The sequence below is a fragment of the Sparus aurata genome, chromosome 21 (assembly GCF_900880675.1).
Source record: "Sparus aurata chromosome 21, fSpaAur1.1, whole genome shotgun sequence".
Classification (NCBI taxonomy): domain Eukaryota; kingdom Metazoa; phylum Chordata; class Actinopteri; order Spariformes; family Sparidae; genus Sparus; species Sparus aurata.
Genome location: NC_044207.1, coordinates 9,249,272 through 9,270,676, shown reverse-complemented (window position 1 = coordinate 9,270,676; position 21,405 = coordinate 9,249,272). Strand labels below are relative to the sequence as shown.

Sequence of the window (21,405 nt, the reverse complement as noted above, 5' to 3'; positions counted from 1 at the left end):
GATATAGCAAAAAAAACAACAGAAGAAAAGACAACGTTTGTGAGATTCTCTCAGGAAGAAGTGAAGACAGAAAAGAGCCGGTGGGTTGAATATATTGAACTTACATTCTCCAGGAGATCGGACACACAACTATAAATCAATGCCAACATCGCTCCATAGCTGCTCCATAGCTGCTGAATGTGTAAATAGGCATCTGTATGTGAGCTCAATTTCAATGTAAATAGCTCATTTGTGTTTCCGGCTGGGTCCTGCTGCCTTTCAGTGGCCAAAAAATGTGTTGGAGATTTAAGTTAATGTCTCATCTCTGCGGAGTAGAATAGAGACGTTTGTGTCTTCAGGTGAAGCTGAAGGTTGGTGGGGTTACCCTTTACGTTAAGATAGCATGACCTCCCTACTGCCAGCTCATTTAGGCTTAATAACAACAGCGTTGGCTGATATTAAACTGCTGACAGAAGACAAGCAACAGTCCTCCATAAAAAATGTGCTTTATTGTGATGTCTGAAAGGAAACTAATGACAAAATAAATGAAGCTGACTAAAATATGTCAACAGAAGACGGTAACATGCTCTCTCATGACTTCTGGAGTTAAACGACCAGGTACAGAGAGATGGAGGAAACTTCAATCACACCAAGTTCAAGTGATGATCTTTGGCCTTAATTCATGTACTATGTTAGACAGTGGAATAAAAAAAGTAGACATGACAATTATTTTAATGAAGCCTTTTATTATGGAAAGAAAGGAAAAAAAATTGATGCTCAGGATGACAACACACTGCCGACACTCAAAGTAAGCCAACAAGAACCAACAAGTGTTTCAAAAAAAAAAAAAAAAGTGAATAACTTGTGACTTGAACTCAAGTGTTGTAGAACTTTGGTGTTAAATCAATACAAAATGATGAATGTGTGATTATGAGTGAGGTGATAACACAAAAGGAACACTGTAAAGAAGCACAAACAAGATGCCTGTGCACACACGCACACACACACACACAAACACCCACGCACATACACACACGTCTCCCGAGAGGAAAGACGAGACCTGACTGAGAACGCTTACCAAAAAGGCAAGAGAGAGGGACATTACAGATCTGAAAGGAAGAGGAGGTGAAAAAAAAAGCTGGATACAATGGGTAATATGCAACTTTTCAAACCAAATACTGACAAAAGGTAGGTAGAAAAATATCACAATGATACAAACAACATTTTCAGAGAAAAGGTCATCATTGAGAGGTTGAGAAGAGTCGACTAAACGCTTCTTATAAAAGGACATTGCACTGAAACCACCAACACAAACGCTTATGCAAAAGAAAGAAAAGATCTCAATACGCCTGAAGGAGCAGCAGCCTTTCAACTTGGAAAAAAGAAATGTTGGAAATCATGAAGAAGTGTAGGTCTTTTAAATCTAACATCATGAGCCATAAACCAAGCAATAAAGCAAATGAGGTTTGTTGGAGCATACAGTCCCTTGATGGGACCACGAAGCGTCTTCACGCTTCATTGCTTCATTTTATTGTTTCACAATGTTAAGTCACCTGACCATATATGGTCTACATATGTGGCAGAGCCGCTTTCACACTCCATGAGTCAATACTAATGAGACGACACTGAAAACGTGAAGATGGAATAAATGAAGAAACATTGCTTTGTGCCTCCACAGGCAGTAAGGCATCAATGCCATGATGAGGTTCTTCACAGTCCTTTTGCAGTGCCCCAGTAGTGTTCCACTTAGAGCTGGCCCCCAACATCTGGAGGCAGTCTGGATGGGCCAGAACAAACCCCCCCATCTGTAGGTTTGGAAGGCGTCTTTTTTTTCTTTTTTAACTTTCTGGCACAACATAAGCTGAATACTATGGCAATGTAGCTCACTATACATGGTCATTTGGCTGCTGTTGCTGAGATAAACCAAGCAACATTCAAGTTGCTTCAGTATTTTAATCCTGGATAAAAATATAATTTGGACATTCTAATAATTTAATTTTTACTCGAAAATGACAAAATTATGCGTTTGTCCAGTTTTCGGATCAAATCATGTGAAAAATGTATGTTAACCATGAACACTAAAAGTCATTGTGATAATCAGGCCAGCCGTTACTGTCAACCAAACCTCGCCTGGCTAGCCGTGTCAAGTGCTCTAGACACCCAAACCAAACACTTGGGATGGAAACTACCCCAGAAAAGGTTATTGCCATGGTAGCTAATGTTGCAGCATTCGGTTTGTGTGGCTCCTCTCAAAACGTAGGCACTGAGGTGAAGAGCAGTTCAAAAGAGTCTGGGAAGGTAAACACCACACTTTGTCTCCGCTGGTTTTACACCAGGACCGGACGAGAGCGGGCCGCCATCGTATGTAAATCAGGAGAGAATGGTGAGATTTTAACACTGTCCAGACTCAATCTGACACATATCTATATTCCCTAAAGACACTAACCTCATGAAAAAATAAAAAACATGGCACTCGACCCATTTACTGTAAGATCCCAGACCATTTCAAACAACAAGAAGGATACCTTTGCAACTGTGTACAATTCTGGAGAAAGATCATCTCTGGGTGAAGCTGCACCAATAATGTGTGCCAAAAAATACAAACAAGACAGAAACAAGGGAAGAAATGTGGGCTAAAAGCTAGCCATATGATAAGCAAGACTTGACAAACAAGGACCTCATAACATTAAAAACATACAAAGGTATTTGACAACTATTTGTCAAAAGAATAAAACCTATAATGCTATACTTACTACTAATGATTTAACAATTATAGCTGACCCCCTGTTAAAGATATGAAGCCTGTTAAAAAATATTTTCCTTATTTGGCAAATAATAAAATGAGATAAAGGGGGATACTGTGAGAGAAAATAAATGGCACAACTGTATCTGAGATTTCAGATCAAACTATCAAACGCAAAGAACTACCGGAGTTGCAGGTAGGGTGAAAGGTTCACAATTGCAAACGTACTCCTTTGCCTAAAACAAATTAGCTAATTCTACATATAATGAAAGCAGAAAGAAAACAAAGTCACATCTAAATAATGGCACAAGCATACTGGGAAAATATATAGAATACTATGGAGACAATTACCCAGCGTTTGATGATCAAAAAAACTAGTGTAAAAGTTTTAGATCAAGATACTTGTGTGTTCACTTTAAAGCATATCGTGTGTGAAAAGATTGAAGTACTCTGGAAATATGCCATGTACAAAATATCTCCCCATATAAACAACATTCACACAAGGCACTTCATTCAGTAAGAAAAGAGAATCACAGTCCTTTCTACTACCAGAAACTGCCTGCATAGCAACAATACGAGGACTAATTCTTTTCAGACTTTTGTGTGGTACCACAAAAGAAGTTTCAGAAAAAAAAAAACTTGTTGGGTTTTCTTTTTGGTTTTAAAACAAGCACTTCACCGAATAGTAAAACTTTGTTGCTTTGAAAATAAAGACCAGAGTTCATTCCTCTTAGTATTTTGTCCCCAATATTACCAACTTAGGACCCTCTGTACACTTTTGTCGAACACAGTGCTCCTGGGATAGATAGTGTATGTGTTTTTTATGATGGCACTCAGAAGGCAGCCAGTCATCAGGAGATGAGAGAAGAGACGGGGTGTCATGAAGGTTTCCACAGTGAGACTCCAAGGCGTCCCCTTGGGGCAGAGACAAGAGGGCCGCATGTGGAAGGATCTGCCTGAGTCTGAGAGATGTGGTTGTAGAAAAGGGCAGAGATGGACAGAGAGGATGGTGGAGAGCGCAGGCAGCGCCGTGGCTGTCCTGCTACCTGCCTCTCAGATTCTGCAGGACTCCGTAAACCTCCTCTTCTTTGCTGAGTCCCTCAAAGAAAGGCAGCAGGTCCAGGAGCTCTGTGTCATTCATATCGTCAAACCAGGATTGGACTGGAACCTTTGGAGACAGGAGAACCACCTGCAGTTAGCTTTTGTTTTATAGTATGACTATCATCACTGGAATCTAATGTAGGGACAGAATGCCAGAACACTGGGCTTGGGGCCTGTTCCACTGAGTGAGTTTACCAAATTAGCCAGGTTTATTTTAGTTAGTTTGACTCATTCTTCAGCTGATTCATCTCCATGAAGCCAATTCAACATAGTTCAAGCTAAGTTACTATAGCAGTTGTTGTCCTGTAACACTGAACAGAAAGAAAATTAATTTAGCACTGACCATGAATATTATTCGTCTTATTAACCACGATCAGTCAAAAATGTTAAGTTTGTGGAAAATCAAAAAAAAAAAAATGCGATTTTATACATTATTTAATAATAAATGATAAGATATAGACCTACATACTACAATAGATTGATCATCGCTACATTCGCAAAAGATTATATTGACCATATTTGTTGCATGTTAATCCATACACCTCTATTTCACTGATAGGAAACAATGTTTTGAAATGTACCGGTCAATACATGCAACAACATATCAGAATAGAAAACTCAGATCTGTTTAGTGAGTATATGGTTTTAAAGTAAAAAAGTATTTAAAATTACATCAACCATGTGTAAGTATTTAGAATTATGATGAAATACGAAGTAACCTCCTAGAAAGTTATATGAAAGGTTTTAAACCAATTTAAGTACAAAAAAAACCAAACAGTTGAGCTATCCAAATGCTTATATAGTCTATAGGATTACTTACCATTCTGAATGATATTTTAATATTCAATTTTCACCTCCAACACTGCATGCCGTTAAGACACAGTTAACACAGTTTGGTACCAAACCTGTGCTCCTGTTGAGGATTCAACCTCAGTGTATGGGACACATGGGCTATCAAGCAAACTCAATGCAATGCATGCAATCAATCAGCAATTTTCTCTGATTTCATTTATGGCAGCTGTATTACCCTTTTCATGTGATTAAATGTTTATGTTCTTCAAAAGGTTTCCAAAAGTAAGCGCTGCGTCATGGCTGGGAACAACACTGCTCGCTCCAATCTGTGTGAGGTCTGTGTTTGACCTCATAGACTGCTTAAGAATAGCACAAATATTTAATTATCTTGACAACTTGAACCTTTGTTAAATTAAAAACTTGGATTGACCTTTATGGAACCACTTGAGCCTGCACTGATTTGTAAGGTTCATTCAAGTCTGGTATTCAAACAGCAATTTTCTGGCACACGTCAAGTAACATGCCCAACATCTCAAAGTAATTCTTAAGTGTAATCCCAGCATCATCTTTCCTTGAGATTAAAACTATTTTAATTTCATTTGTGGGTAGATTTCATACGGACTAATTTCTAAGTAATTTCTGTGACAGTTGGGTTCATGGTTTAAAAACTCACAGCATTCTCTGGGTGGAAAATGTAAGAGGCGGGTGAATTGTCAACAATGATGACGTTGCTGAGCTCTCGTCCCAGCCGGCTGAGGTCTTTGACATAGTTTCCTCTGTGAAAAACGCAGGATTCTCGAAAAAGTCGTGCTCGGAACACACCCCACTGGTCCAGCAGGTCTGCCACAGGGTCTGCATACTGTCCAAGCCAATCAAACACACAAACATGTTACAATGAGATGAAAACAAAATATCAAACATCTTGAATTTCATTGCTGTACAACTACAGATCAGACTGCATGTTAAATACACACTGTGATGCAAATGTTTGAGGTCAAATGCCTCAACTACAGCACTAACAAAATATCTCATAAATGTTATACTATTATTCTAAAAGGAAGGGTGTGTTTACCTGACAGGGAAGAAGCCTCAGGAAATACTACTATCAAATACTAATATGACACAACAAGCACCAGTGACACCTAGCTTTTAACTTGGCACAAGAAACATTTGATACTACAGTTATTTCGGGCCCTTAGCACAGTAGTTTCTCTCTCTCTCATTCATTAAACTTACCCATGCATTACTGGCTAAGATGCAAAAAGACACAGATGGAGAGTGATGCAGAGGAAGTGTGAAAACTCAGACAGCAAGAGCAGATCATTTTCAGAGCAGAACAAGGAAATTGAAAATGTTGTTCCATAGCTGTCACTGGCTTGTAACCAAAGCACATGTCAGGACAGAAAACAGTGTTGGCCTTAACACACCTTGGCAAGACTGGCTGTAAAGAGCACACATTCAAATAGCTCTCCCATCTTTTGAAGAAACTCATCCACGTGGGGTCGTTTCAGCACATACACCTGCAAGACACATCACAGAGTTCAGGCACAGGATGCACAGCATGAAGTTGCATACAAGAATACATTTGGAGATTGCTACAGAAAAAAATCATGCTTCTGATTTCCTGCTGAAACATTTTTACTTCATGAGCGCCTTCCCTGAAATTCTCACTCTCGGTTTAGATGCTCCAGCGGCTGCCACCCAGTGCAAGTAATCATGAATAGGCCAACCATCATACACACAGCCTATCCTGGATTACTTGAACTGGATCACAGCCATTCTCTTCAGGTTCTTCACATAAATGGAACTCTTGCCCCTATTAAACAGGTATACTGTATGTCCATTTATTGTGTGTACAATACCTGATGAACGGTACCATCGATCTCCACTGGAACAATAAAATCAGCATTGCTGATGGGCTGTGAGAAGAAACAACAGCATATTAATGCCATTCAGACTGTTGGTGTAGTACCACAACTGCTCAGCAGAGGTCCTGCTAGGAACACTAAACCTTAAATTAACAGATTATCAAATCTCTGGCAGGGAGAGGGAATAATTACAGCCTTTTTTTGCCAAAACAAATCCCTCCTCATTGTTCTCTGTCCTGCTGTAACCTCTTTAGTGATCTAACAAGGTGGTCATCCTCCAACTTTTTATATGTGACAATGTTGGTTCAAGTTTAAGAAGAAACCGTATTAACTGCAGCTAGTTCCCAGCATCAACCTCCCTTCACACTTTCCTATTACAATCCTGCATTTATTTTAGGTGCACAATCAGGACTGTAATATTGCCCTTGTTCTTACTACAGCACATCCTCCACCACCTGCTCCTCTCCTGGCATTATCTGTTTTTTATATTCAAAACTACAAATTCAAATAACCTGCAGGATGTCAATTGTGTGTCAAATCCATTGGATCACTGTACAAACAATGTGTATATAATATGGTTTACGATGATGTAGTTAAATGCTAAAGCTCACCAGCTCCCACAGTGGCAGCTAAAAACTGCAGACTGGCACACAACATCAATAGTAAACCTGTTTTTGTAGTTTTTGCCTCCTCTTACCTTGAAAGAGCTGTGGACGAGTGTTTCATCCAAGTCAATCACCACACACTTTTTGCCATAGTCAGATATTATCATCTCAGGGAGGAGGTATTTGGCTGGTGGCTATGGGTGGAAGACAAGGCAGATAATATTAGATATATTAAGAGAAAATGTGAGTGATAAAAACATATGCTTTGCATAAATTACTGCTTAAGGCTGAGCAGAAAAGCCAACACTATGTTAGGAAGAGCATCTCCGTGGGTGACAATGCAGCTGGGATAAAGCCATGTCTGAAATAATGCATTTAATGGACCCATCGCTTCAAAAATAACACCCAATGGGATTCTTCACAACTGGAAATTCCCCTGCAGCAGTCACCTATTCAGACAACTTAGTGCTATCTTAAATCCCCTTCTGTTGAGATTAAATAAAACTTTTCAAACACTCTGAGAGACAAAGGCCATGCAAAAAGGGTAGCTGCTACTGCTGCTTGAGAACAGTGTTAGTTTCCCTGAAATCACTCAAACCTAAACCTTATGAAAATACCAATAATAATTCAAATTCAAGTGTGAACATGATGGGATGAGGTCATGTGGGAAATATGCCTCAGTGCAGGAACAGTGCTCTGGTAAAAATTCATTCACTTTCGATAGATCTTAAGAAATTCCCTTCGTGCAACAGCTGATGAGTGACTTGACCAGTGTGTGTGATTTTTGACCGGTGTGTTGGTCAGACCAGATAACCACATCACACATAATTTCTCCCTTGAAAGACGTGCTGGATTAGTTTTTACCCCTTAGTTGGAGCAACTGTGGAGCTAAACTCTAACTGATATTTAATTGCATGGACAAGTAGCAAATAAATGGATTTACTTCTTGCAAGGAAGCACCTGAAGCGATTAATAAACACTTTTTTATGTTTAACTTGTTAGTTACTGTCACAGTATTTATAAAAGCATACAAACCACCAAGTGTCACTCATGCAGGTCAGGCACTGAGGCACCATTTTAAACCCATAGATGCATATACACCTTCCTGACAGCCAGCGCTACGATCTGCTGAAAATGAATCGCAGTACGGTAGCAGAGCAAAAGCTCTCTGAGGAGCACTGGAGCCCACACAGACAGGATGTGCCAGCACCAGCCCACTCAGCCTGCATGCAAAGGAAAAGAAAAAAAAGGCGATACATACACTAGGGACAGGGATGACCTCGACCTGGTCACACTACGATACAAGAGAGATACACACAGACATACAAAAACAGGGTGAGGGGTAGGAAAGAGAACATAAAAAAGAGACTAAAAGGGTCCACGAAGATAAAGAAAATAACAATCACACAGGATGTGATTAGTGGAGGAGCAGCCCACCTTGGGAGGAGATCCGTTCTCCTCAACAGGTGGAGGCAGGGAGCTGGTGTTGGTGTTGGGGGCTGGAGGTTCCACATTGTAGTTGCGGAAACAGCAGAAGAATGTGCTGAAGATGCTCCGGCTCCTCTGCTTCTTTAGACTGCTGTTAGACTGGGACGCTGTCAAAACAAAAGGAAGGGGTGGGAGAGCAGCGGGTGAACAAGTGGATATGCAAATCGATGTTCTGACATAAAAACGGAGCAGGCTGTAGATGGGAAGCATTCATGTTTGCTTATTTGCATGCTGAGCTGTGAACGCCGCTGTAATAAGTGGGATCAAACTGTTTTGTGTGTATTACAGTTCTCCTAAGTGGCCACAGTGGTGTGAGCTAAACTCAATCATAACAATAGGTGAGACCTTGACAGTGTGATTAAATGGCATTAGTGTTGGTTTTGTTGTCCCGGCTTGGCCGAAGCACTGATCAGAAAATAACTTGGTTGGCTGGGTGACTTCATCAGTCACACATAGCGACAGTTCAGAGCGTGCTCTCATTCCAGGAGTACGGAGCAGAGCCTAAATCAGACACTGAGCTTTTATTAATAGTGACAAGTTGGGAGCTGCACCCTCCTCCCTCACTTTTTGCCCTGTCATGGATCCTGTCACCTGATTGGCCTAAGAGTCTCCATTTTGAAAGCTTGCTTACGTTTCCCCGCCCATGTTTCAGCTGGCAGGTGAGTGACTGAAGCAGCCTGGACATGCACAAGAGACGAAGGGAGGAGGAGGTAGGAGGCCCTCAGACCCTGCAGAGCCTATACAAGGCTGCATTCCTTGCCACCCCATTAGTCCCCCCTCGGCTCACACAACCAGAATGCTTTTGCAACTGAAGACCAGCGAAGAGCAAATAGCATTATGTCATGTCTTTTGGCATCTTGATATTGTGCCACTCTGTGCTCCTGACCTTAAACAAATCCCCACCACACATTTTTCATAGGGAACGCTGTGCAGGAAGAATATCATAAAACCAAGCTAGTGCACAACCAATTCAGACAACATTACAAACACCAGAACTATTTTTACATCAATCCAGCTTTGTGGAGTGTTTTTTCTGATAAAACAGTCCTACGCATGAACATCCACGGTATATTAAGACCACAAAAGCAGCCAAAGGCTCGTATCCTCACATCATGTCATGGAAGAGCATTGTGTGGAGTTACCACACTTTTGTTTAAAGAAGAATATTTTTCCTATCTGTGCTCCACAGCTAAAAACACACATGAATGCAAGAAAGCTATGAGACACTGACACAGCAACAACATGTCATCATGGCAGCGTAAAACACTTGTGACTTCATTGATCCCTCTATCTTTTCCCTCCAGTCACATTTATTACGGCCTTTCACGCTTGGGCGCTTTGTGCCGCCTATTTAGACTATATACACACATAGAGACTCTGCATTATCGGCAAAGGCTCATCATTTTTCCACCTTTGTTCACACTGAACTAAGCGGCGTGAAGCTGCACCAGTGTGTCAATTCATACAGCACTCTGGCACGACAGTACACATCACCGTGTTTCGCCAGTGTCCACCTGTTAATCTAATGTACTCACTGGCGGTTTTTAATCACATTGATGCAGTTATAACGTGTTGTGATCCTGACCCACCATACATTGTGGAAAGTCACAAAGTTACGCTTTTCGCTCTAAATGACGTAATAACATGATCACCATTAGTAAGTAGCTGACTTTCTCACCTTCTCACTCATGTGGGGCATGCTGATTTTCTGAGGAAAAGTCCTTGAAGTCTGAAGGTTTTTGAATCAGCACATGATTCCCAATTTGAAAGGGCAGTGTGAACGTGCCAATAATTGTTCTACACCTGATCAATATATCACTATCATGATTTGAGACTATATATCATTATATCCTGATGTGGCACAAGTATTGCCTAGTCCTGGTTTTAAAGGATATTATAGTGTGTTGCGTTCACTTGGTTATCTAGATTATTGAGTTCTGCCATGTTACTGTTATTAAAATGGAAGTATTTGAGGATGTGGTTAGTTTTACATCTGACATATCATGTTCTGAAATTGTATTAAAGTGTTTGTTAATTAAAAAGAAATCTTTCTCCATTGAGGGCACTTGGGGAAAATTAAATAAATAATTAAACAAACTTACGTAGTGCCATGTGTAACAGTATTAATAAGGTACCAAAAGGTTTAAAGTTTAATAAATGACAGACTGAGTCAAACTGGCGGCTTTTGTTTTGATGAACATCTGCTGAAGTGACAGGCCATGTCCATCAGTTTTGTAAATGTGGTCATCTGAGCAAAATAAATCAGGTAAACACTATGCCATCTTAGAGTCCAAAACATAGAGTGGCGTACTAAAAGTGCTGAGGGAGAAGATGAATGAAACAGGATGCATAAGAACGTCCTGCTACTGCCCAATGTTTCACAACACTGCAAGAACTATCCAATACCAAACTAAACTGCATTAGAGATTTTGATGTTTGGGGATAAAACCAGGGCAAATTATTACAGAATAATTTATTCAGGAATTCTGAGATAACCCAAAAGGAAATTAAGGAAATTGTTAAACATGATCCCCTACCTTTAGCGAGACAGCAACCAGGATGATGACCCCGAGGCTGTCATATCTGCCATAGTACTCTTGTAATAAATCTAAATATAGCCTCATCAGGACCACATGACTTCATTTATTAAACTGGACATCGTCTTGTCGTTTCTACTCTGTATTACTGTAAAACTGGGACAGTGAAGCAGTCATCAGCTTCCTGTGACTCATCACTACGACTGGCCGATTTACTGCACAAAGACCCTCAGAAAACAGGCTGGGCTACTGAGTCATGCGCAGAGAAGAACAAGGAATCAAACAAGTCTCTCACCTGGGCTGGCTGAAGAGTAGTAATTCACTAATGTGGGTAAACTGTATTTAATTCATAAAGTTAATGGTCAGAGTCCAGTTAATTTATTCACAACCTCCCACAACACATTCCAAGGTTCCATCACCAAAAAAAAACCATGAACCATTGATTGGTCACAGCAAGTAGCTTGGTCTTATGGCCTTTTATCAAAACGGATACACTGATAAATGCAATATACAGATTTCACAAAACTGCAATTTTCTGTTAACAGTAAAATGGGTGAAAAAACTGAATTATAATAAAAGGTCTGTAGTACTGCAGAGAGGGCCTGCTCTTGCTCTTAAGATTTAAGAAAACATGTTTGTTTGCTACCTCAGAAAAATCATCATCATCATCGTCATCATCAGTAGTTTTAAGTGAAATTTACATTTGTGATACCCATGAATTGTGAATCATAATATCTGTAAAATATAATTGCATTAGGTTTGGTCTTTTTTTAGAATATTGTTGATTCATGTTCTCAATCATCCAGGTCATGGTAATCATAAGTGCTGTATCGCAGACAACTGGACGTGTTTCAGTTGCAGGCCTTTAAACTCGGTGTGGGAGTGTCCTTACAGAGTTGTTAAGGACACGTGTGCTCTGTGTTTGTGAAATGCCTGCCGCAGGACAGCAGTCTGTCCAGCAGCATCAACTTTACCCCAGACCACATTTGTGCCTTACTTGACCTCTGTTTGATAACCACCTACTTCCAGTACAGTGAAGGATTCCACAGACAGAAGCATGGTTGTGCCAAGGGCTCACTGGTGTCCCCAATAGTGGCCAACCTCTACATGGAAGAAGTTGAAAGCAGAGCCTTGATAAGCTTCACAGGAACTGCTCCTAGCCACTCGTTCAGGTATGTGGACAACACCTGGGTCAAAATCAGAACAAGGGAAGTAGACACCTTCACAGAAGATATAAATACTGTTGACAGCAACATCAAGCACACGCTGGAAGATGTCAGAAGAGACAGTGAGCCCTTTCTTGGACGGTGCAGTATACATTGAAGAAGACTGAGGCCTCAACATTGAGGTACAGAAAACCTACTCACACAGATCAATACTTGCTGTTCAACTCTCATCCCCCACCAGGGCACAAGCTGGGGCCATCAGAACCCTAAACAATCGGGCTGAGACCGTGCCCAATAAGAAAGAGAGGAAGGAGAAGGAACAGAAGCACATCAGGGGAGCACTTAAAACCTGTGGCTACCCAAACTGGACCTTTGTCAAAACCTCTCAAAGATCGAGCAGACAGAGAGGAGGAGACGGACAAACGGAACAACATCGTCATTCCTTATGTCATGGGAATATCTGAGAAACTCAGGAGGATCTTCAATAAACATTAGGGCTGTAAGGACACATGTATCAAAACCAAAATCGCAACACTCAGATCCACAAACCTGTGTGAGAAGGCAGAATCACGACACAACTTCCAGTCCAGATCCAGCCCCATGAGCTATAAGTAGCCCCTTTCACATAGCGATCCGGCAATTCTTTGCCATTGGTCGTTCACACAGAGCGAAGCACCGCTGGAGTAAAGACGAACCGCTGTGTAATTCACACAGAAAGCCGGCGCTGTGGCTCCTAAAGAGACATGGCGGTACACGTCATGATGATGACTTGTGTGTGTTTCCCCGGTGTCCCCCTGTCAGTCTAATACCGCGGATAATTTATAATCATATGGTTGCTATTTTGTCGTGATTGAGATCCTGACCCACCAAACATCCTCGAAAGTGTTTTTCACTCTAAATTACATAATTACATAATCCCCATCAGTAAACGGGACCTGTGTGACTCTCTCACTCGTGAGGACAGAGTCTGTTTTCGGGGGGGGAAGTCTGCTGAAGTCTGGGTCAGGAGGGCTGACCGTTGTGGAGATTTTTTTTCATCATAAACACTTGGTGAGTTTTTTGCCGGTGACAGACCCTGTTTTTCGTGACAAGGAGTCGGTAGGACAGACGCTTCTCCACGTACAGCTGCAGTATTTTTTTCCTCATATAAGTTGCCGAAAACAGTTAGAATTACTAGGTTACCTGAGTTTGGTTCTGGCAGAAATGTGTCCATCATCAGGACAAAACACCCAGGTATAAGCAGAGTAATGTAGTTTATGCTGTTCAATGCAGCCAAGACTGCACATATTTTTACGCTGGGGAGACAAAACCACCTCTCCATTAATGCATGGCACAACACAGGAGGGCCAACTCCTCAGGTCAAGACGCTGCTGTCCACTTACATCTGAGAGAGAAAAATCATGACTTTGAGGACAACAATGTCAACATCTTGGCCAGAGAAGACAGATGGTTTGAAAGAGGAGTAAAAGAATCCATCTATGTCAGGCTGGAACAACCGTCTTTGAATAGAGGAGGTGGCCTAGTACATTACTTATCACCCACCTACAATGCAGTATTAAGTTCCTTCCCCAGAGAGACAGTTTAAGAACCATTCACACCTGGGCACACATAGCCCCAACAGCCCACATGAAGGCTGGTTGGGTCAACAATAGTGTTCGACCGATAACGATAGCCGATATTAGAGGGGGTGCAATCACCGATAGTCGATATGCAACCGATATAGTGAGTTTTTGAGCTGGAATGAAAACAGGCCTTGGATTGTGCATAGATTTTGCACCGATATGATTATGCAATAGTACAGTCACAGTGACAGTAGTACAGACAGATGCTTTCTTAAACCAATGTCTTTATTCAAGACTTTAACATTTAACAGACTTTTTTTAAAATGAAATTTAACATTTGAACTTGTTCATTCAAGCAGAGAAAAAGTGCAGATTGGCACACAAACAAAAATAAAATAAATAATGTAGCAGAACTTTCAATAAATAAATAAAAATAAATAAACAAATCTAAATAAACAACATGCTGTCAGTCAGTGTCTACTAATACTTCCAGTCAGTTTCATGGTGTAGAGTGGGGGAGGGACTTCACTGAAATGTGAGCTGAGCTCAGCGCGCCCCACTGGACAAAATAAATCAGTACACCAGCGCGTGCTTTTGTCACTGTCACACTTTCTTTTCCTATCAGCACAACATTTCACCGATACGATAGAACCCCCGATAGAAATTGGGCCGTTCTATCGGGCCCCGATATATCGGTGGCCGATAATCAGTCGGTCACTAGTCACAACCCACAAGTGGCCCAAACAACTCTGAAACTCAGAGCTCACGAGTCCTTGACGACTCTGTAAGGACACTCCCAAACAGAGTTTAAAAGCCTGCTACTCCCCCCCAGTTAGTTAGAACTGAAGACGCCTCTTGGATGAGAGGTAAACCGTGAACCGTAAACCGATACAGCACTTGAGGTAGAGTATATCCAGCATCAGGCTGTCTACATATAAACACAACACACTATTCATCAGTAGGTGTGACAATAACTTCAAGTCAGGGTCTCACAAAGAAAAGCCCCCTCTCTATAGCCAAGGCTTGCATGTTGTCTCACAGAGTCATGACAAGGATTGGATTATTGACTCATCATATAGCTTTAGCTGATGGTGAATCCAGCTCAGCTTAAAACCGCATACCCTCCATAGTACATGTTGTAAGCAGTGCAGTGAAATCCTAAAGCTTTGAATTAGGGATGCACCGATCCACATTTTTTCACTTACGATCTGATCCCGATACCTGAATTTGGATATCTGCCGATACCGATACTATTCCGATACCAGAGCTCTGTTTGCTTTAATATTATTATCATTACTGTTGATTTTATATGAGGCTGAAATAAACTCCTCTCTACAGGCAAGTATGATATGTACGTATGTATGCATTTATGTCCCAAAAGGCAACTTGAGGTAAGTATAAGGTCAGAAAAGGAAGTCAGAAAAACAGGAAATCTTAACAGAAAATATAAATTCCAAAAAACAAAAAAAACCTGTCATATTAATACAAATACTTGATACAAATCAAGTAGACACTACTAAAATTCAAAGGGCTTCTTCATCTGATCATTACAAATTAACGTTTTCCGCTGGCAGTTTACCTTGCTTTTAGAATGACTCCGGAAGTGATTCCTGACGGCTCCTTTTGTCTTTCTACCCCCTGGCTAAAAATTCCTTGTGCTCTTTCATGTGGTGCTTTTTTACATGTTTAATTGCGTTAGTGGTGTTGTACGTCGCGACAGAGCTTCCGCCTCTATGAACAATGGTTTTGCAAACATTTCATTTTGCTGTCATGCTTTGCGGTGTTTCCAGTGTAAAATATTTTCACACAGCGGACACGTTGGCTAGCCACAGTGCTGCTCAACACTATCCTGCTAGCTGGCTGCAAACCGTGGAATGGATTTCCTGAACAGGGGGCGTGTCAATAACTCTGTGTCTCATCGAGCCGCACCTCCGTTCAGGAAATCCATTCCACAGTTTGCAGCCAGCTAGCAGAGTAGCCTGCAAGAATCACTTGTGGAGTCATTTCAGCAGAAAACGTTAAAGCACAGACATGGTTTATGGATCGGAAATTTCTGATCCGTGAATTACGTTGGTATCGAAGTCGATACGGATAGTGGATCGGATCGGCCCCATCCCTACTCTGAATTTGGTCTAATGTAAGTGGTGCACTGAGCATTTGTCTTAATGCCACAGAAAAATCTCACAGTGGAGATAAGACTTTTTTACATATGAGCTGTGGACACTGTACAACTTTTCCCTTTCATACATGTAACACAGATTGTCTTAGACACATTCTCACCTACTAGAAATACTTTAGGTCTGTTTTTGCATTGATATAAATACATGTAAAGTCGTCAACAGACCCACTTGATCGCTGTGGATTCTCAGGACGATGACCTGATGTTGTCACACATCGGACATTACACAGACTTTGTACTAGAGAGTTGGCGGGGTAAGGTTTGTTTAATGTTTAGGCCAAATGACTCAGACGACTAAGTACGCACGCACGCACACATGCACGCACGCACGCCACACACACACACACGGATGCTTTGCAAAACCTGCCACTCACATTATCCACAGTGCAACACGTAAGTACTAAGTGACATCATAAGAGCATGCTGATGAAGGTTCTCATTAATTCAGGTCATGGTCAGAACTGAAAATGTCTTCAAGAAACTGAAAGTGCAGTTGCCTACAGTATAGCACATAGAACACCACTGGAAACAATTTATAAGATTACATGCAGCTTCCTCTGGAGACACAAAATACTACTTTTTTCCAAATATGCAGTAGTACTCCACAAGACCTGTAAACACACTTTAATGTGTAAACATAGTGGATTTGACATTTAAACTACAGTAAAAAATTTAACTTGATCTGAAAACAAATGCACATATCTGCATTCTAAGATATAGTGTGTGAAAAAGTGGAGACAAAAGCAAACCAAATGATGAAGACAAAGGGGGTTTTATCAATAGGCTGATTTAGAAAAGTAATCCCTAATACAGAATACAATAATTTACAGACTACAGTATGCAGGGCAGTAGTTGTAGACAGACGCAATGTTACAAGCAACAGGCTTAATCACGTCAAAAGAACCAGTTCACAAATATTTGTGCACACTCTGGCTACAACACAATCAGCTCTCAGAGTCCGACTCAGCTCTGTAGTGTGACCTCTGGATATCTGCCTCAACATACAATGTAATTTGATGACAGATCTTTACTCAACTTGCATCAGAAATTAAAGTTATTCATTCCAAATAAAAATAAATGTATTGAAGTTGGTTATAGATTGAAAGTAACTGATCTATACATAAGTTCATCCACTGATTTGCTTATCCTGTGCAGGCGACAAAACTATGCCTTTGCAGTGTCACACAGGTCTGACACAGATAAACCCCCACTCACACACGTTCACATGTGTGGGCCCTTTCAAAGTCACCAATTTCTTAAACTGCATGTATTTGGATTGTGGGAGGAAACCCCCACATGTACAGGGTGAACATGCAAACTCATCATAGAAAGGCCACAGCCGGTTGGTGGCCAGTGCCAACCCCTGAGCTGACATTCCACCCTAATAGGAAACCTCAGGAAATAAATTAACAGGTTAATAAAATGGCAGAAATGTGGCAAAACTTTCCTGGTTACAGTGACAGTCAGTGAACAACTGCAGTGCTCAATGCATACCACCACACATATCAATCTTCAGGGCCGTTTTGGATTCCAGGACTATACAGCAGACTGAAGGGACCATGTAAGAGCTGTCAAATCAATTCACTAATGCATTCAAAACCTAGTGGAGTATCAACTTTAAATATCTGAAACCCCCCCTCATCGACACAAAATCACAACAGTAAAAAAGACCACAGTCAATATCAATATCTAAAAATCAAGTTGCTCTTTTTATCCAAACTGAAGCCTAGTATGACTGACAAATGAGAAAAAAGGGATCATTGTCATCTTTCCACGTAGTTATACTTGGCCTCGAGGTCAGTGGTGCTCTGGCCAACAGGGCAGCGGTTCTATATTTAGGCTGCAGCTTGGCAGCCGAACCAGTGTGAAAAGCAGACGCATGTCGTAAGACAGCCAGTAGAGCAACGCTGAGAGCAAAGGTGGTCAACTTTTGTCCAGACAGTTTGGAGCCTGTTCAAGCAATGTAAGACTACCTGTCAAATTCCTTGAAGACAGCTGCTGGGATGGGCTACATGTAATGCCATTTGCTGTGATAAGGGACAGTGATATGATTGGATGACTTGGATGAACTCAGGATTTATAGGCAAGACTCCCGCTGTAAAGAAGAAAAAAGTTCTTCCTGTTACTTGTATATACACAAATCAAACTCCAATACATAACACAGCTGATGACTATGCCCCTCATACTCGAACCTTGTTGTTTCCTAAAAAAATATCCAGAACTAATGGAAGAAAAGGCATGGCCATACTATTCATATAATGATAGTAATATTTGACTTAGCCCCAAGGGAATAACTGTGTGACTCATTCTTTAAAATAGAAAGAAAAAGGTAGGAAACACAGAGCAACATCAACACTCTACTTCATCCTCTAACTCAACTGTGTCCTGCACAAAAGACAACTCTGCTCAGAGCAACATTAGGTGTGATTTAAAAAAAAAACTTGTTATATAATGAAACAGCATAAAAATCAGTTATTGATACTTTCATATCTACAGCATGTTGTTAACTGGCACTACACAGCAAATCCTGAGCTCAAGAGAAAACAAATAATTCTCTATACACTTGATAAATACTACAATCAATTAACCACGTGATCTAAAAATGAGGACAAATCCACATCACAAGCCATGAATGATGCCTTACATTTACATCTGACAAACAGCCAAAAGACTAGAGGGGGGAAAACATGAATGTATGAAGAAACAAAGGAGAGCAGACGAAAATCTGCTTTTATGAAACCACAGTCTGGCATTGTTACTGGAACAGTTACTTAAACCATTCATTCAATTTCATTTTAACCATTAGCAGATGAAATTTCCTATCAACTAACCACTTAATTGAATAACATCATTTCAGCAAAACTCATAGCCAGTGACCTTAAATTACTTCCCCCGTCACATTATCCCTGCTCAATAACACAACCTCAAACAATCCCTCAAAAAGCAAACAATCCCTGAAAAAAACCTTCTGATAACTTTCAAGCAAAATCACAACTGTATCTTGATATTTTTTTACTGAGAGATCACATCAAACTGTTTCTGAAGTGGAATTTGCATATTTCTACAGCAATTCATATATACTGCGTGGATCAAATCCCAACCTGCAAAGAAATTCTCTCATAACTCCCACATAACTGCAATGATTATCGCACATGACGCGCAGGTATGTTCAACTCACGCTGAATCCATAGTAGTCACTAAGAGATACATCTGTACCCTCCGAGGAGAATTCATTGTTGTGTTTGAAAGACTTAAGTTCTCAGATTACTGAATGGCCTGTCAAGTGAAGTTTGAGATGTGTTACTGATACACACCCCATGGGCCTGGATGACCCCAACAGTGTCTGAGTAGCCCCAGGAATGGACATTAGCAGCTATGGTCTTGAAGGAGAGATTTGACCTCCACTGCAGATGAGGCAAAAGAGTGAGTGAAGAAATATAAAGAGAGCCATGACAGATAGTGTTAATGTGAAAACTAAGGCACAGGGGACCCTATGATCCCCATAAACATGGGTGGCTAATAAGTGAGAATCAAAATAATGAACTGGAGATGACAATACATTGTTGCTGGTAATATAAGTGAGAAAAAACGTCTTTAGCTCTAATTTATGTTAATGGATTGACCACATCACAGAAAGCAGCTAAATTGATATCTATGCGGATCTGTGCATCCTATGACGTTGACCACAGTGGGGATAGCTTTGTCACATCACAGTTTCATGAAGTCAAAGCAAATGCTGCACTGATTCACTGGGCAATATACATTCAACATTACCGACAGCAATCCTACAACTTTTCCTACCCCTCAAACCACCATGAACTTCTTAGCTTATTGTGGTCGTGATACATTTAGCTAGGTTGAGTCACTTAGCAGATCAATTATTCCAGTTGTGTAGCCCTCACACTAGAAGAAAAAGTGTTAAATGCCGAGTCTTAGAAACGCATAGATTACTCAGTGATGCTTAACTACGTGTGAGCATCCACTGCTTCACAAAAAGGTTTAAGGTAATTCGGCCACAGTTAATGGGATAAGACAACAAGTCTTGTCACAGGAGCGCTCTTCACACTGAACGCGCAGCAAACACGTTTAGCTAGTTCGATAACTTATTCGGGACAAGACCCTTCTGATAAACTTGTTGCTTCCTCGGAGTTTGTTAACCAAAGCTAGTTACATGTCCACGTTTAAACAGGACTATCGCTATCAGGCAACCAGTGTCTTCAACTGCCAGCGCAGCTAGCAAGCGTGAGCTACAAGCTAACGTCAATCGAGAAAAGTAGTTAGCCAGCTAGCACTAGTTCACCAACGTTAGCCATATTTGACTTTTCCTTACCTTTCTCCTGGTTAAATGATATTATTTCCTCCTCCTTCGGGTTGGAAACCTGGGTTATTATGGACGTGTGGTCCATTTAGGCGGGTGGTGTAGTCCTGTTTTGTTTCCCACAATGTTATTCTTTGTAGCGCGCTTGCTTCGTTTGCTAGCTACCTCTAGCTAGCTGTTTAAGATGAGGATGACCAGCCAGCCCACAAAGCCAGGCAACCGTCCGAGGCGAAGTGTTGTGGCAGCGGTGGTAGCCAGCCAGCTAGCACTGTGGTGAATGGAGGCCAGTGAATGGCTGTCATTTATGGCTCTCCGCAAAATATCATCGCTGCAGACAAATATTTTTGTGAACAACACCGACGGCGTTTGTAGCATATAAAACCAAACCAGTCGAGGTTCGCTTGCTAACTAGCTGAAGTTAGCAAGTAGCCTGGGTTAGCGGGTTAGCCGCGAAGCTCCGATTATCCAAAATGTGAGGCCGTGTCTGGAACAACGTTGAAAACACAAGGAAGCCCGTCGGAGGATTATTCTTGCCCTAAAATATGTATCAAGCGCAAGTTATTCAACGCCAGAGTTAGCTAACACATATAGGCAAACAGTTCATGTCTGCTGGCCCTACATTCCCTGTGCAACATGGAGGCTTTATGTATTTTGAGTTGCATCTGAAGCGGGGGCACTCGGTGGGAGGGGGCGGTTTGTTTCTGTGATGGATTCTCTCTCAGGCAGGCAGCGCAAACTCAGCCGCACCACATTGCTCAACCCATGCAGCTGGCTGGACGCGACTCTCTCAAGCTCCCTTCCCTCTGTAATTACTGTTGCGCCCACGCAACAAATTATAGCTCTTTATTATTAGCTTACAAAGAGCACATTTGAACATAATACACTTTGTGGTTGCTGTATGTGGCAAGTCCTGGCTGCGGCTTTAACGCGCCCCCGAGCAGACAACAGCCCGTTTGACAATCCAAGCGAATCCAGAATCATAAAGCCTCTGGTTTGTTTTCTGTCGCCGTGTGCGGGTGATTTTTGTACAAATCCGATAGCGCCACCTAGTGCTTAAGTCAGAGAAA

The 21,405-nt window shown here is 41.3% G+C and overlaps 1 protein-coding gene across 2 annotated transcripts; it reads right to left on the bottom strand.

Moving 5' to 3' along the window:
• Nucleotides 1-705: 705 nt before the first annotated feature.
• On the bottom strand, nucleotides 706-21,243 carry LOC115572557 (CTD small phosphatase-like protein). 2 transcript variants are annotated; one of them, XM_030402749.1, is made up of 8 exons: nucleotides 20,351-21,243; nucleotides 8,526-8,683; nucleotides 8,350-8,382; nucleotides 7,181-7,282; nucleotides 6,478-6,534; nucleotides 6,043-6,135; nucleotides 5,289-5,474; nucleotides 706-3,890 (listed from the first exon to the last, which is right to left on the bottom strand). In XM_030402749.1, the coding sequence occupies exons 1-8, from the start codon at nucleotides 20,424-20,426 to the stop codon at nucleotides 3,765-3,767; spliced, it is 831 nt and encodes a 276-aa protein (XP_030258609.1). In that variant the 5' UTR covers nucleotides 20,427-21,243; the 3' UTR covers nucleotides 706-3,764. The 2 variants fall into 2 exon arrangements, with proteins under 2 accessions (XP_030258609.1, XP_030258610.1); XM_030402750.1 differs by lacking the exon at nucleotides 8,350-8,382 and having other exon boundaries at nucleotides 20,351-21,233.
• Between the last annotated feature and the right edge of the window lie 162 nt (nucleotides 21,244-21,405).